Source organism: Raphanus sativus, chromosome 6 (genome assembly GCF_000801105.2).
Source record: "Raphanus sativus cultivar WK10039 chromosome 6, ASM80110v3, whole genome shotgun sequence".
Taxonomy (NCBI): Eukaryota; Viridiplantae; Streptophyta; class Magnoliopsida; order Brassicales; family Brassicaceae; genus Raphanus; species Raphanus sativus.
The window spans coordinates 24,910,761-24,927,678 of record NC_079516.1 but is presented as its reverse complement, the minus strand read 5'-3'; the positions used below and the strand labels follow the sequence as shown (position 1 = coordinate 24,927,678).

The 16,918-nt window shown below is 34.8% G+C and overlaps 4 protein-coding genes across 7 annotated transcripts; 3 read left to right on the top strand and 1 right to left on the bottom strand.

Annotated features, from left to right (window-relative positions):
* The first annotated feature begins 4,576 nt into the window (after positions 1 to 4,576).
* LOC108809118 (phosphopantetheine adenylyltransferase) lies at positions 4,577 to 6,065 on the top strand. The gene is made up of 6 exons (XM_018581251.2): positions 4,577 to 4,763; positions 4,842 to 4,913; positions 5,260 to 5,319; positions 5,454 to 5,548; positions 5,647 to 5,716; positions 5,813 to 6,065. The coding sequence occupies exons 1-6, from the start codon at positions 4,656 to 4,658 to the stop codon at positions 5,933 to 5,935; spliced, it is 528 nt and encodes a 175-aa protein (XP_018436753.1). The 5' UTR covers positions 4,577 to 4,655; the 3' UTR covers positions 5,936 to 6,065.
* A 126-nt stretch (positions 6,066 to 6,191) lies between these two features.
* LOC108810142 (syntaxin-112) lies at positions 6,192 to 7,637 on the top strand. Of its 3 annotated transcripts, none has more exons than XM_056988153.1 (3): positions 6,192 to 6,384; positions 6,476 to 6,520; positions 6,593 to 7,637. In XM_056988153.1, exon 3 carries the CDS (start codon positions 6,626 to 6,628, stop codon positions 7,481 to 7,483), a length of 858 nt encoding a protein of 285 aa, XP_056844133.1. In that variant the 5' UTR covers positions 6,192 to 6,384; positions 6,476 to 6,520; positions 6,593 to 6,625; the 3' UTR covers positions 7,484 to 7,637. The 3 variants fall into 3 exon arrangements, with proteins under 3 accessions (XP_056844133.1, XP_018437774.1, XP_056844134.1); XM_018582272.2 differs by having other exon boundaries at positions 6,476 to 6,537; XM_056988154.1 differs by lacking the exon at positions 6,192 to 6,384 and having other exon boundaries at positions 6,430 to 6,520.
* Positions 7,638 to 12,420: 4,783 nt separating this feature from the next.
* On the top strand, positions 12,421 to 14,544 carry LOC108806035 (tubby-like F-box protein 2). Its single transcript, XM_018578050.2, has 5 exons — positions 12,421 to 12,798; positions 12,997 to 13,353; positions 13,421 to 13,508; positions 13,583 to 13,712; positions 13,791 to 14,544. The coding sequence occupies exons 2-5, from the start codon at positions 13,021 to 13,023 to the stop codon at positions 14,374 to 14,376; spliced, it is 1,137 nt and encodes a 378-aa protein (XP_018433552.2). The 5' UTR covers positions 12,421 to 12,798; positions 12,997 to 13,020; the 3' UTR covers positions 14,377 to 14,544.
* A 182-nt stretch (positions 14,545 to 14,726) lies between these two features.
* Positions 14,727 to 16,003, bottom strand: LOC108806036 (anaphase-promoting complex subunit 10-like). Of its 2 annotated transcripts, none has more exons than XR_008936012.1 (4): positions 15,664 to 16,003; positions 15,529 to 15,589; positions 15,377 to 15,448; positions 14,727 to 14,860 (listed from the first exon to the last, which is right to left on the bottom strand). XR_008936012.1 is itself a non-coding variant. In XM_056989541.1 (4 exons), the coding sequence occupies exons 1-4, from the start codon at positions 15,729 to 15,731 to the stop codon at positions 14,756 to 14,758; spliced, it is 270 nt and encodes an 89-aa protein (XP_056845521.1). In that variant the 5' UTR covers positions 15,732 to 16,003; the 3' UTR covers positions 14,745 to 14,755. The 2 variants fall into 2 exon arrangements, 1 of the variants encoding a protein (XP_056845521.1); XM_056989541.1 differs by having other exon boundaries at positions 14,745 to 14,829; positions 15,529 to 15,584.
* Positions 16,004 to 16,918: the final 915 nt, after the last annotated feature.

Sequence of the window (16,918 nt, the reverse complement as noted above, 5' to 3'; positions counted from 1 at the left end):
TTGAATGAATTGAGTGATGTTAAAATTGTTATATATATGTATATATAAATATGTCCGTTTGTGTGGATTGCGGGTGCACAAAGACGTTTGTGTAAGCCGCCGACGAGCAGTGTGATTGCGGGTGCACAGAGACGTTTGTGTAAGCCGCTGACGAACAGTGTGATTGCGGGGGTACAAAGACGTTTGTATCAGTCGCCGACGCGCAGATTATGGGAGTGCAGAGATGGACTACTGTACGCCTGGAGATATTCATATATCCTTATGAAGAAATGCGGGGTGCATATAGTAGCATGTACTATCAGCGCATTGGATGTTTTATGTGGTATATTAGACACTGTGTTTGTTTTGTGTTAGAGCTAGGCCTATATGGTTGTAGTGCTATATACTGAGTCTGTAGTTTGCGGTTTAGTATCACATACCTCACTGAGTGACTCCCCTGTTGCTCACCCTTCTTTCTTCCCCTTGCAAGTGAGCATGACGATATCTGGACGGTTTGGTGTATTTGGAACGATCGTGATTTTATTTCGGATTTATGAAACTTATTTTATAAATTATTTTAAAATTGTATTTCTGTTGGATTTATTTTATTAAATGTATTCGATAATTTATTCGGTTTTGAATAATTCAATTTGATTTGATATCTTTCGGTAAGTAGCACGCCGGTCTCTAGAGAGGAGGAGACGGGTGTTACAATTTGGTATCAGAGCGGTATAGTTATCTGTCAACGAATATGAAACCACAGATTGTACAACAGATTTCCCTGGTTAAAAAGGACAGCGAAGAAGATCAATAGTAACCAAATGAGTACTTGATCCATCTACCTTTTTCAGAAATTACACCCTTCTTTTATGCTTTTCACTCTTCTTCAGGCACAGAATATATAGACTGTTGTGAATCCTTGGCTTCTGGATATGTGAAACACAAAACTCATATAAGAAAAGAGCCATGCATAGTTGAACTGTAAAACTCATATTAGACATGAACGTTCAAAAACAACTATAACAACATTATCACTGAGACACCAAACACTTGGCTGCGTCTGAGACAACTTCCTCAAAGATAAAGAGAGTCCTAAAGAGTTTACAAAGAACTTACTATCCAACCTTCAAAGTTCTAGGATTTGGAGATCCATGAATTTGAGCACCAGTTCTAGGATTATTCTTCGCTGATTTTGGGCTCCAGTCCGAGCTTAGTTTTTGGAAAGAAAAACAAAAGCTAACAGATGGCAAAAAAAAAAAAGCTAACGTTAACAATGTCGTCCTAAAACAATATCATTAGTCTACACAAATACCTATTGAGATCTCATACCTATTAGCGTCCAAAAGGCATTATCTCTCAGCCGTGTACCAATTAATACATAATCTAGAGAATAAAATTGATATTCAGCTAATATGGGTTTACTAACCAAAGGATTCAGATAGTAACTCAATGAGTATTTCGGAAGATTGTAGATTAATTTCCCAGAATGTTTTTGTTGCTTGACCAGTTTCAGCTTCTTCCCTCTACTACAATCATGTTCTTTTGAGGTTTCAGCTTGTATTCTGATTCTAAGTTGAACCAATGCGTCACAGGTTCGTGATAAGGGAATGAAATCGTACCTCTTCAAAACGTAGGAGCTTGAAATGTTTTGTTCCCAATCTCTGTCCACCTGACCCGATAATAGCCTTTACCGTTTTTTCTTTAGAAACCTGGAGCCAAAAACATAAATACTGAACATGGAAACTGAGTTCAGATTTTACACTTACAGAAAAGCTTAGTATTTGTGGTAGCATAGATTGTATGTAAGGCATCTCAACATTGTTGGTGTGGCCTCAGAATGATTCCGGTATTGGCCATCTCTCTTTACAAAAGAATTATTAGGTAATCATGTTCTGTTTGAAAGGAATTAAAACTATTGCACCATCACAGCTTGTATTTCAAACCAAATGGGATAAAAGAATAAAAGTCAGCTAGTCACATCTTTTTTTTACATGACGAAAGACGCCACCTCCTCCAATAAGCACCTCGTCCTTAAAACCAGAGTACTTCTTTAAAACATTGCAGATCTACCTGATATCTTCTCAATCAGTCAGTAGTTAGAGAAATTGCTTTTTTTTGTACATAGAGAGGATAACATAATCAAATACTATTGGAGATACGCTTTTGCCAATATCAAAGGAAAGAAATCTCACAGAACCATCTTGATCCTCAGTTTTTTATACGCTACAAATAACAGCGTGCTCATAGATGCCCCTGGTAAGTTTTGAAATTCTCAATTTTGTAAAGGTCAATAATTCTTAAGAAGAGAAATCTACCAAATTGGTCGATCCAAATCATCTATGCAGCAGAACAAAAAAATGCAGCAATTTAACCATTCAAATAGACCTACAGAAGAGAAAAGAAGAGAAACCAAAGAAGAGAAAAACCTGGCACAAGTCTTCTGAGCCTACAGAGTTATAGGCCAAAATTAAGTATAAATCCCGTGTCTTTGCTGATACAGAAAAAAAAGTGTGTAAGCCAAGGTGCCTTTTCTTGTATCATTCTCGGTCTAGCAGCTTTTCTCTCTCACTGCAGCCTGACGCTCTGATCTCTCTCGGTCTCTTCTTCTTATTCTTCTATGTGATCCCTCTTTGTCTCAGTTGACTCCCTCTTTAAACACTTCAACTCTTCCTGTTTCTGTTTCTCCCTCTCATTGATATCTAATGTCTCTCCTTGTTTCTGTTTTTCATACTCTGATTCCAGCTATGTTTCTTCTCTAACTCAGGCTCTTTCATAACCATCTCATCCTCCATAGCCTACGCTTTGTCATCCTCCTGAGTCATGAACTGACCATAGCAAAAAATGTGAGCAACAGAAAATAAGTTCAAGACAGCAGAGATGTGTAAAGCATCTAATCGTTGAAACTACTCCGTGGTGAAAATATACGTACACAGCAATCATCAAAATCTGAAAAATGTCTCGGTCAAAAATCTGTAACAGAAACTAAAAAAAAACAAAGTGACGATTATAAAGGATTCATGACGGCAAAGATGTGTTAAAATTAACCGGTGAAACTAATCTAACTATGAAAAAAGGGGGAGTCAAATTGATAACCTGAGAGGAAAACTGAAACGTTAGCCACAACGTACATTCCTGGCGCCCCAGAAACGGAGCAAACAAACTTCAACGGTGGAGGAGCGGCCAGTCTGCAAATAGGAGAAGAAGACTGAAATGTTAGCCATAAAACACTATTGTCAACACTGGTTTAGGGAAGAATAAAACGGACGTTGGTTTAGGGAAGCCACCATTGCCAACACTGGCAACACAAATATTGGACGATTGTTGAATATCTGAGAGCTCTAGCAAAATAAAATCAGTGAATCGTTTTCTCTGAAAAAAATTGGATTGCGTGAATAAGGTGAAAAAGGAGTTGATGAAGTCTGTGTGTGTTTGCAAAGTGGAGAAGGAGTCGAGAAGTCATCTTTTTCGACTGTGTTTACACGGCTCAAGTCTGGGAGTATGTTGCTAAAGGTCTTCTTGGTAGCTCTTATACTAAGCACTGGTCTGAGATTCTGTCTATTATTACAGATAAGAATAGGGAGAAGAAGAGTTTATTCTGCATTCGCTATGCATTTCAGGCGGTTCTATATGCCATTTGGAGAGAGCGAAACAAGGTCAGACATGGTGATAAAATGATGCCTCTTCAAGTTCTGAATAGAGTAACAGAAAAAGGTATTCGAAATAGGCTCAGTCTTCTGAGTGTAAATAAGATTAAAGGGAAGGAGGATCTTTTGCAATTCTGGTTTGCGACAAGACAGTAATTCAGCTTCTTTGAGTGGATGGAGTTTGGGATGGTTTGAATGGTAAAGTAATTGACCCCTAGCTATGTGATTCTTACTCTTTTTCCTCCATTAGAGTTTTGTCCCAATTGGGTTTTCTCTAATGAAGAGATTCACATAGCATTTCCAAGCTTGTCTTGCTCTTGGACAAGTTTGAGGGGGTTTTGGAAGCTTGGAGTTGAATTAGATTAAGACTTTTTGTTTTCATGTCTTAAATTGTTTTCCTTTTTAGCTTGTTGTACAAGTAAACAGTATGCACTAGTTGTATAACGGCTTTTTGATGAATAAATTTAACATTCATTCAAAAAAAAAAGGTGATAAAGGAGAAGCGAGGAAGAAGGAAAATATATAAGTGGAGCTATGGGAGGGGAGGGGAAAAGATTCATGTTGTTTGGGTTATGATAAATACATGAACTTTATGATAAAGATTCATATCGTTTAGATGTGGAGGCGAAGAAGAATCAGAAGTAATGTAACAGTGGTTTGCTTCGTCGCTTTAGAGGAAGACGAAGCGGAGGGTCGAGTCAATTATATTGGGTAAATTGGCGAATGACATGGCAAAATAAATACATTTGGTTGGCTGATTTAATATGTCGACGTGTAGTCATGATATCGCCCTTTTAGTATAGTTTAGATTTAGATTAGATGCCTACAATTACAAACACCTAAAACCAAAATATTCTGCAAACTTTATTTTCTGATATTATGATGAACCAGCCGGTTCAATGTCTATAGTAAATAATAGAACCGGTTCAACTGGGAAAATAATGGGTGAGAAACGAACGGGTATGGGTTTGGTGAAATCTAAGTCAGAGAAGACAAATAACTTGGTGGAAGAGGAGGACTTTGACGGCAAAAATGGCAGCAGCGGAAGAGACGAAGGTTTCGAGGGCGGATTCGTTCGGTGCGGTCGTTCTGGGTGGTACGTTTGATCGATTACACGATGGTCATCGCACTTTCCTCAAGGTTAGTTAATTGCTCTTTTCTCTGATTTCTGCTACTTTCTATGGGTTTTTGAGAATCGATTTCTTCTTTTGAAATCAGGCGGCGGCGGAGCTAGCGAGGGATCGAATAGTGGTGGGAGTATGTGATGGCCCTATGTTGAACAACAAGCTAGTAAGCGATCGATCACTCCCTCTCGAATCTATTTATCGTTTGATATAGCAAACCATTCGAGAACACGAGGAATCTGGCAACTTATGGCTAAATATTTCGAGTTCTTTCTTTATCTTTTGTACTGAATGTTTCTACTACGCTTTGTTGATGAGCTCCAAAGTTTCAATGTCTCAAAGGCATTTAAGAGTTCAATTTCACTACTTATTTGATATTGGAGAGCCCAAGTCCAGTTACCTTAGAGTTCTTATGATGAGCTGCAAAGATGTCCTTGCGATCTCAAGGCACTATTCAATGAGTTTTCTTCTGTGATTGTAATCCTTATTTCACTCTTTTTGTGTGTGTATAGTTTGCTGAGATGATACAACCCATTGAAGAAAGGATGCTTAATGTACAGACCTTTCTCAAGGTAATTACAGCTTTCTTTGAAATTATTAGTCTTCTTATTGCCATGACATGTGAACTAATTAATGTGAAATGAGTGACAAAAAGAGTTTCTCTTATTTACATTTTTTTTTTTGTTTCTCCGTGGTCTTGTGGTAGTCTATCAAACCTGAGTTGGTTGTACAAACCGAACCCATTACCGATCCATATGGTCCTTCTATCGTCGATGAAGCATTGGAAGCTATCGTTGTCAGGTTGCCCCCACATTCTTTCTTTTAATCATTTTTTTCACAGTTTTATTCTATTCAACCATTCATGTTTAAGGGCTCTCTTAACTAATCTTAATCTGCAGCAAAGAGACGTTACCAGGTGGCTTATCAGTTAACAGAAAAAGAGCAGAAAGAGGTCTTTCTCAACTCAAGGTTCGTCTCTTTTAATCCACTACCCTTAACCTTGTGATGCCTTTTGATAGATTCAATCATCAAAACCTTCCTTTGGACTATTACGCTTGGTTGCAGATTGAGGTTGTGGAAATAGTTTCTGATGGATCGAGTGGGAATAAGATAAGTTCGAGTACTCTGAGGAAGTTAGAGGCAGAGAAAGCCGAGAAACAAAAACAACAAGAAGCATCATCAACTTGAACTATTCTTATGTAAAATCAACTTTGTTTTGTAACTTTTAATACCCTTGTTTGTATACTGACTGAAACTGATCAATAACAGGTCAACGCTTTGTGTTTTCTAAAAAAACTGGTCAACGTTTTATATTACCTTTGGCTGAAACGGTGCCGTTTTGTGTCGTAGTGCATTGCTGATCTCAATAACCTATAAACGATGTCGGTTCGTAGAATGATCAACCTGATAACGTTTTTCATAGCAACGGCTAATTTTGTGGCAACTAAAAGGGATTTTGAAAAAAATATAACTGAAAAAAAATCAGATTCTCAAAGATCTTCTTTATAACCTCTCTTCCTTCTCTTTCAAAATTTAAATCCTTCTTATTCTGATCATAGAGAAACCGTAGAGAGATAAAGTAGCGAAGTTGATTGAGAGAGAAGCGCCGTTCCTTGCGAAGCAAGCATTTCTTTTGGGTAATAATACATCTTCTTCTTCTTTCTCATAAATCTTAGGGCTTGTTTAGTTTCCTCCATTGTTGAACTCGATTTCGTCTCTCTGTCGCAGTTCATCTTCCCGGAGAACAAAAACAAACTCTGCTTTTACGAAACCGTAATCTCCTTTACTCGGTTCGGATCTCTCTTTTGCTTGGTTCGGTTTCTCAGTTTCTTTACTTGTTTATAGGGTTTCAACGAAGTTTCTTACTCTGCAAGAAAGATGAATGATCTGATGACCAAATCGTTCCTAAGTTATGTGGAACTCAAGAAGCAAGCCAAGATCGACACAGAATCAGATCACGACGTCGAGAAAGGCGATCAAGAAACCCTCTCTGGTTTCTTCGCGGAGATCGAAACCATCAAAACCCTAATCGAAGAGATCACTCATCTCTTACACGATCTCAACAACCTCAACGAAGAGACCAAGTCCACGCACAGCGCCAAGATCCTCCGCGGGCTGAGAGACAGGATGGAGTCCGACATCGTCGCCATCTCACGCAAGGACAACGCCGTCAAAACCCTAATCGACGCCATCGAGACAGAGAATCGAAAGAGCGGCTCTTGCGTGGACAGGACACGTGTCTCGATCACGAACGGTGTCAGGGCGAAGCTGAGAGAGACGATGAGCGAGTTTCATCGCTTGAGGGAGAGGATCTTTGCTGAGTACAGAGAAGACTTGAAAAGGAAGTATTTTTTGGCGACTGGGGAGGAGCCAAGTAACGAGGACATGGAGAAGATGATATCTGGAGATGGGTTGGTGAAGACGTTTGAAGTGAAGCCGGAGATGGATTTGAAGACGAAGGAGAGACATGAAGCTGTGAATGATATTAAGAGGAGTCTCAACAGGCTTCATCAAGTGTTTCTAGACATGGCTGTTCTTGTTGAGACGCAAGGAGATAGGGTTGATGATATTGAAGCTAATGTGGCTACTGCAGGGAGTTTTGTGAGTGGTGGAACTAATAGTTTGTTCTATGCGAATCAGATGAAGAAGAAGAATAAGAAGTGGGTTGTTTGGGGTTCGATTTTGGGTGTTGTCATTCTTCTTGTGTGTTTGATCTCTATGCTTGCTTCTCGTTGAAGTGGAAGTTCTGGTTCCTTGTTTGGTTCATGGAGATTTCTTGCTTGTTGTTTGAAACTTGGTAGATTTGATTTTTTTTTTTTCAAGTATGTTGCAGTATTGTAACTAACTATTTAGCTTTGAGGTTTGGTTTGATGAATCTTTCTTTTTCCACGTATCATCTTTTTTCTTGTAGCCAAAACACAGAATGTCATATACAAACTTAGCTTCAGGAACTAAAACTAGGTTATAATTAATTGTGCGGAATGATAAATTTTATTAAATATTTGTTAAATAAATAAAAAATTAGTTTTTTAAATAACAAAGTATGTAAAAAATATTTTAATGATTTGGTTAAGTTATAATTGCATAAATATTAGTAAATTTTATCAATTCAAGTATGATACACATTTTATAATTATGAATTTCAAATATATTTTTTTCAAAAAAAAAAACTTAGCTTCATGGGAAAAACTAGTACATGGTATAATGCTATGAGATTATTCTGTTCTGTTAGTACTTGTGTGCATGGAGACAAGACAAGACTATATAACTAATTGACTACTAGAGATTCAACAAGAATCCAACAAATCTGGTGAAATTTACAAATGCGTCATACAGACAATTACAACATACAAACGAGCAAGTGAAAATGGAAGTTAACAAAGTCGTGGTTATCTATACTAAAGCTGATGACAGTTTATTTATGAATCCCCTCCTGTAATTTTTAAGTTATTATAAAAATTACATGTAACTTTTTCTCAGCATTATCTGCAACCAATCAAAAGTTATTATTTTACAATTACATTAAAGAATATTTAATATGATTTAATTCTTAGTACTTTTGAAAATTTTGTTTCCTAAATGTTTGCACCATATTTTTTTAAAAAAATCTTTCACATTATTAATTATTTGAAAGCATTTATTAAATGAAACCTCAAAATAAAATCAAGTTGAAATAACAAATGATTAAATCAACAAAATTATAATACGGGTCTGAATTATTTCAATTACTTAAAAAATATTTTCATTTAAAATAAAAACTAAATCACATAAAATAAATTTAATAAAATTATTAGAAAATGTTTTGAAACGCACAAATGAATTTTTCAATGCAAGAGTGTTGAAGATATAAAATATTTTATTTAAATTAAAAAAATCAGTGTAAAATAAGTTTAGCTTCAGTTTAAATAAATAGAATCATATTACGGGTTAGAATTATTTAGAGTCTTCTAAAATTTAGTCATATTGAAAATAATAAAAATAAGTCATATAAGTAAATTTAATATAAATTTCATAAAAGCTAAACTATATAATTTATCAAAAATTATAATTTTTATTACGTAAAATAATTTTCCAAGAAAAAATATACCCGCCATTTTTAAGGGCGGATAAAAATCTAGTTATTATTATTATTTTTGAACGAAATCGCCTAATATTCTTTTAATTATCGTAAACACACAGTAAATGAATCAAGTTAATTGCATTGTGATATATATATATATAACCATTAGGTATTTCATGGTCCTGTAACATTTTTTTTTAGATTTTGTGTGATGAATGTTTATCTACATTTCCATATTTTTTGGAGGCAAATGCAAATTTAATTCTTTACAAAAGAATCAAAAAAAATTTGGTAAATTTGACAAATATGTAATATAAAAAAGTCATGAACAGACAAGCAAGTTAAATGAAAATGAACGAAGTCTTAGACATGGTGTATATATATAAAATCTGAAATCAATTGGTTAGTTAGATGTTCAACGTATATTTAAGTTGATCATTTAGTCAGAAAAACTAAATTATTAGTCACTAAATTGACAAAAAATCCTTGACATTCCAGTTGATTGATATGTATAAAACCTGTTAATACTAAGGAATATTAGTTGATCTTCAAAATTAGATGATTAGCTGATCAATTGCTAACAGTCTTTATTTTCAATTGAATATCAGATTTTGAGAATATTGAATAGAAAGAGTGATGGGGTCAATGTAAGAAAATTGACAAAGTGTATGCTGGCAAAAACATATGGTTCCCAATCTTATCAAAACTTTGTCAATCTCAATGGACAAAACACACAAAACTGGAATCAATACCCATCATGCTTTCTTCTGCTTTTATATTTGGACCCATACCCATATACCTTACGTATGCAAGTTTTTGCATTGCATAATATCTACTTCTTTCTTTGTTTGTGTAAAAATACGTTTATTATGAGTGTATATTTATAGGTGATACAATAATGAATTGTGGTCCACATACCAAACGTGACCGCTCCTCCTAAGTTTTAATCAACTCTCTTGGTGGTTTAAATTGCAATGATTCATTTTGTTGGCTTTTAAAATGAAATGATTCCCAATCTTCAAAAAGGCTATTTGTTTAGTATCTATCAAAGTCTCTTTACTCATTTAACCTTTATCATTTTAATGGTGATAATAGTGGGTTAGATGAACAGCTAAAATAGATCAAAGGTGAATGGAATCAATCATTAGATTGAGATAGTGGTTATTTATTGAGCAGATGAATGCTTACATTGTTCTCTTATTCTCTATGTATAGGTCGATGGATTACCATTTGAATAAATCATATAATTGAAAAAGGCGCTCTCCATATGCTGTTCATTCAGAAGTCAGAACAATTAAACGCATATACAAATTCAAGCAAAAAAAAAAACAATTAAACGCATATATATTTTCCTTTGAATGAATAGTATGCGCATACTAAAGAAATCAGTTCAGTGACCGAAGCATTAACCGCAGTTAAGCTGGCAACCATTCAAAGCTTTACATACATACATATATTATTGAAATTTTAGATAATATTTTGGAAATGAAAGTTCAGAAGAGAAGAATCACACAAAGTAAACTAAACACACAAACAACCCTTTTCATCTTTGACTTTAGTACGGTTTATAAAAACTCAATTGGGTAATGAGTTTATAGAGCTGATCAGACCAGGTCCATAAATTAAATTATCAACTCTACAAGTTGATAATTTTTTTTTCTTTTTTGGTAAAATGTTACAAGCTGAGAAAACTTTCACAAAGAAGGAATAAGAAGGAAAAGAATGTGCATATAATAAGTGTATCTTACAAGTTATTGCTTTAATAAACATTTTTTGACAGACAACAATCATATGGGTGAAAAAAACAATCATACGGGTGGAGAGTAATTATATTTTCCAATGCGATTCATTTTACATCTTGTAGCATGTAGGCACCACATATCAAATATTATCTCTTTTTATTAACAGTATATAAGTTATCAGAACTTATGAAAAAAATGTTAAACTGGATGGCAAAAATTTATCAAGACATGGTATGGCTGGTGTATGAAAAAGTTGGACTAGGTGGCATGATCCCCTCCCCCCTCCCCCCAAAAAAATCTATAAAATTACCATGTTAATAATAGCTTGCTAAACACCCTGTATCAGGATTTATTGTATTTTTAACCCCGAGCTCCTCTCACATGATGCGAGTATACAATAAATGTGGTGACAAAATCGGTGGCTTTGATAGAGATTCTGAAGTTTATAATTATGTAATGTGATGCGTCTACGTATGTGGCGTATGTGCTATTTTGAAACATTTCTTATTGCTGGATAAGGTCAACCAAAACAGATGAAGAAGGATAAGTATGTTCAATTGCCCAACATGCCAGTAAGAAAATGTTGTTTGGAAATACGTATAATAGATTGAAAATTAAGTTGTGCATGATTATATTATATATAATACTTAGCACGAGAAAAACAAGTTGAGTACTGTCCATTTGTACTTTCATAATCTCTAGTCTTACTTAATTTTCAACTACAAAAATTATTTAAACATAAAGTGTTTTCAACTCTATTTCATTTTCAATTATCAATTACTTTTAAAAGTAAAATTGCTCTAAAATGAAATAATTATATGTATTAATTTACTTTGATCATTATTCTGTATTTAAACAGAAAATAGAATAAAATTGAATATAACTTAAATTTTATTTTAGAATGTTTCAAATTTGAAATAGAAAACATAATAATAGATTAAATGTTTTAGTGCTAAAATTGATGTAACAAAAAAATAAGTATCTGGAAAGATAATATGTATCCACGATATTTTTGAGACATAGATTTGTTAGCTTACTTACATCACATTAAGTTTTAATAAAAGTTTGACTAATTATCTTCTATAGCTCTTGATTGCTATAGTTTCATAAAAAATGGAAAATGAACAATACACAATACACATGAAACATTTTCATAATATAAAAAATTTACTTTATTCTCGGGAAATTTTAACTTTATTTCAAATTTGATGTCATTTTTAAATTTACATTTGAATGATAACCATTTTCATATTACATTAAGTTTATTATGAAAAAAATCAATATTTTAAATTATTCATAAATGTTTAAAAATATTTATAAAAGTTTATAATCTCAACTATATCTTCTAAATACTTAACCTTAAAAAGTAATAACTAATGGTTAGAATATTATTGAATGAATGCATTCTTGAAAAATAGTATCTAATTTATTGTATTTTTTTTTGAAACCGATTTTAATCTAATTTATTGTATTTGAAGTAAATTAGTTCCTATTTTATTTGTTTAGCTTAACATTGCTGTTAACTTTTTTGGTGGATATTAAGGGCAGTTTTCTACAAAAATTTGTTGGAAATTCTGGATCAAATGAAAAATGAAAAGGATTATATTTTTTTTTAAACCTTGAAATATTTATAAATAATAGTAGAAACATAGTTTACCGACCAGATATGGTGATGCCACATGCAGTAAGTCATTATCATTTAAAGTCACGTCGTTCCAAATAGGCTAATTAATTGTTTGATTAATTAAAAAAAAAATTTAAGAGTTAAACTTTTTCCGACCAAACCTATTTTTTAATATTAATAATTAAATTAATTTTCTCTTTTTCTTCTCTCTCTCTCTCTCTCTCTCTCTCTCTCTCTCTCTCTCTCTCTCTCTATCTATCTGCCTTTTAACGTTTCTTGAAAACTATAAGAAAAAGCAGAGACTTCGGATTCCTTTTTCTTTTCTAAGAAGAGATAAGAGAGAGGGAGGTTCGTTTTGCATCCCTGAGATCGGCGGCGGAGTTATACGACGGTGGAATCATGCAAACGTAGTCACCGAAGAAAAAAAACCGTATTTCTTCCGGAGACGAAGACGCAGCGATGATTGTCTCTGTTTCTTCGCTCTCTCTCTCCCATCTGGTCTCTCTGATCCGGTGAAGAAGAATAAGAAGAAGAAGCTCCCCGCCGATCGAATCTTGCAGCTCTTTTCTCAAAACAGAGATCTCTTTTCAATCATTTCTTCGTTTGATCCGTCGATATCATCGAGGTTAGTTTCTTTTTTGCATTAAACATTTTGGTGTCCTAGATCTGTTGCATATAGTTCTTGTCGGAATATAAAAAAAGATATGGGTATGTTCAGCCTGGGTATGTTTGGTTTTGAGTCCAATGGATCTTATGAATCTAATTAGAAGATCTTGTCTTATTAACTGGGATGATAAAAAAAACATGATTCTGATTATTGCAGTTTTTGGTATGCTGTAAAAGAGAGATGTCCTTTAAAAGCATCCTCCGTGATCTGAAAGAAGTGAGGGATGGACTTGGAGGGATCTCTAAGCGAACCTGGTCAAAGTCTTCTCACATTGCTCCTGATCATACGGTGACACCACTGGAGAACATCCCTCAGAGCCCCTGGGCTTCTTTGCCTCCTGAGTTGCTCCATGAGATTATCAGGAGGGTTGAAGAGAGTGAGACCGCTTGGCCCGCCCGAGCAGCTGTTGTCTCTTGCGCTTCTGTCTGTAAATCATGGAGAGGAATCACAATGGAGATTGTCAGAATCCCTGAGCAGTGTGGGAAGCTCACTTTCCCTATCTCATTGAAACAGGTAAAGAGTTGTTCTTCATCATCTTCATGTTCAAGGTCTCAGTCCTTTGTTTGATTTGTGAGTGCAGCCGGGTCCGCGAGACCTTCCTATTCAATGCTTTATTAAGAGGAACAGAGCAACAGCGACATATCTTCTCTACTATGGCTTGATGCCTTGTGAGTGATCTCTATCTCTTAGACAAAAAGTTGTTAAGTCATTGTTCTGACCATGATCCTTATTTGAGTTTCAGCTGAGACGGAGAACGACAAGCTGTTGTTAGCAGCAAGAAGGGTTAGAAGAGCGACATGCACTGACTTTGTAATCTCACTTTCTGCCAAAAACTTCTCACGGAGAAGCAGCACTTATGTTGGCAAGCTGAGGTAAGCAAAATACATTTGGTTTTTTAACCGTTGGAAAGCTCTCTATTCTAAGCTTCATCTACTTGTATTGTGGGTCAGGTCTGGTTTTCTAGGAACCAAGTTCACAATATATGATAACCAAACAGGATCAACCACTGCACAAGCCCAACAACCTAAGCAAGCATCCCCTAAGTTACCTGCTACTAGCTATACCTCAGGAACCATAACCTACGAGCTCAATGTTCTTCGCACAAGGGGACCTAGAAGAATGCATTGCGTTATGGACTCTATACCACTCTCTTCTGTTATCGCTGAGCCATCAGTAGTTAAAGAAGAAGCATCCTCCTCGCCAAGCTCAACAGAGAAAGAGAATATCTCTCCAAGCTTGTTGGATCAGCCGCTGGTTCTCAAAAACAAATCCCCAAGATGGCACGAGCAGTTGCAGTGCTGGTGCCTCAACTTCAAAGGGAGAGTGACTGTTGCTTCGGTTAAGAACTTCCAGCTTGTGGCGGACATTGACCCTTCTTTAGATGCGCTGCCTGAAGAACATGAGAGAGTGATCTTACAGTTTGGCAAAATCGGAAAGGACATTTTCACCATGGATTATCGTTATCCTCTCTCTGCTTTTCAAGCTTTTGCTATATGCATCAGCAGCTTTGACACCAAACCAGCTTGCGAAGGGTAAAAAGAGCAAAAATCATCATAGAAGGTTTCAGAGTTCCGACATATCAAAGCCAGCCATGAAAATGCTTTTTGTATTATTATGCTTTAAAACTGCCTCTCCTAATTCACTGTGACGAAAACTTGATGGAGCTCTTGGGTGGATAAGCTTAATGAAGTTATGATTGTTGTATCCAACGTAATATATAAACAGGAAGCATTACACAACAACATATGATCTTTAAAACCTAATGTGATCCTTTCACAGTCAAACTTCCTCATCTCAGCGTGGAGTAAGTGAGAAACAAAGAGTCATGGAAAGGCAAGCACAACTCTACATCAAAGTAAAGTAGGTAATGTGAACAGCTTAATGTCAGTGAAGGAGAGAAAGATATACGCACGGTCTAGGGACGTAAACTTTGATGTGGCGGATATGAGTATCTCTCCCGTTGAGGTGTGGTTTTGACAAAATGGATATCTGCAACATGAATGTATTGACAAATGTATCCCTGTGAAGAGAAACACTATGGTTAAAAAGTTATCACTATTAACCTACCGGAACAAGTTCGTTTAGACATGTAGTAAGTAAAACCTCAAAGGCAATAATAGCTCAAAAACTGACACTAGAATCTCAAGAGTGGAAACTCGCTAGCTAAAGACGTGTGTAAGCAATATAACAACTCTCTCCGAGAGCTTCTCTAAAGAAAAGACTCTAAACATAGTAGGAAATAGGAACCAACTCGAAACCGAGCAAAAACACTTGTGGGTCTTAAATGGGTTCGAAACTCCTCCGGACCCGATAAGAAGTGACTAGTAAGTAGCCAACACTCTGTTTATCTTACCAAAGAACAAGAAGCAATAGTTTTGACAATGCAGTATCAGTTCCAGACAGAGATACACAAACCCAACCACATGGCTTTACAAGTCCCACACTTTTTTATCTCCTAAACAGGTACAGAGGAGACACCAACACCAAGAAACATCAACCCACATCACAAGCTAGAAAAAAAAAAAAGAAAGAATACCTTTTAAGTTATGAAAGCCATCACCAGCACGAATAGAGATCTTACTGGGTGAGGTGTATAGCTCTCTTCCAGCTTGAAGTCAACATACATAACCACTAACTTTTCAAACCACAAAAGAGGCTCAAAATCAATAAAAGTAATCAGAATCATACCTGTAATCTCACTCTCTTCTGGAATTGAATGTTGATCACATGTGGTTGCAAACCATCTGATCTGGCAAAAGTAAGAAACTTTCAATTTTTAGAGGAATGATTTGATCATAGAAAGAGAAGACATTTAGAGTTAACTGCCAATAGGTGTCGAGATTGTCGCCGGGCTTGCAAGAGCTAACGCTCCAAGCTGCGTTCTTCCCCATCTCTCTCAGATCAGATCGTCGCCTACGGTTAGCTTATCGTTTCCTCCTCTCATCTTCCCTTCTTCCTCCGATTCCGTCGCCATTACGTAACCTTTCTCTACACTTTCTCCTTAAACCGCGACGAGGTTTTGAATTCGTCTTTTGGTTTAGTGGACAATATTCGTGTCGTTAATGAACGCTTAAACGACATGTGGTTTGTTTTTGTTAACCAGAAACGACATTATGTTTTCCTTTTGAATAAAGAGAGAACAAACAACATTTTGGAAACTGGAATGCTTCTTCACCAAAAGAAAAAAGAAAAAGAAATAGAGGAGAGTAACACAAAATGAAAAAAGAAAACCGGAGGCAGAAAACAATCAATAATAACTTCAAATTAAGTTATAAAATAATTATAGTTAAATACTAATGAAACAAAAACATTTGTCTAAGGATATTTTCTAAAATACTTTTAATATGTAAGTGGTTTTAAAATTTCAACACAATAATAAACATACATTTTTCGATGGAATTTTTTTCTTTTATAAATACTTTAATGTTTGATTTAAATCTTTTAAAAACATAAATAATAACATGATGGGTTTTGAGTTAATAACACATAAACTAATAAGTATTTGTAAAGAATTTATACTAGTACGCGGGAAAATACATAGTTAGTAATATATGTTAGTAATATATGGAATAAAACTATATGTTATGATTTATTCATCATATAGATTCCATAAAGAAATGATTATTTAAATGAAATATATAAAAAAATTATTTCCAATTATTCTTGTAGAATATATAAAAGAAAAGAAATTATAATAATAAAAAATTTATGATTAAAAAGTTTTGTAAAAGAAATAGAATAGTTCTTTTTGTACTCTATTTTATAAAATTTTCAGTCTATTTCTAAATTTGACTACAATTGACAGCTTTGTTTTTTTTATTGTTTCTTTTTAACATAAAAAGATTTATATTATTACATATTTTGGTCGTAAAGTTACTAGTACATGTATATTTAATATTGGGAAATCGGCCAGAAAAATCACAAACTTTGTAGGAATTGCCAAAACAAACCTGTACTCGAGCCTGGCCAATAAAACACTGAACTTTCATTGACTTTTTCAGTTTATTAAGAAAACTACGATTGACTGACCAGATTAGCACACCGTTAACAGAGAGTTATGACAGTGTTAATTCACCGT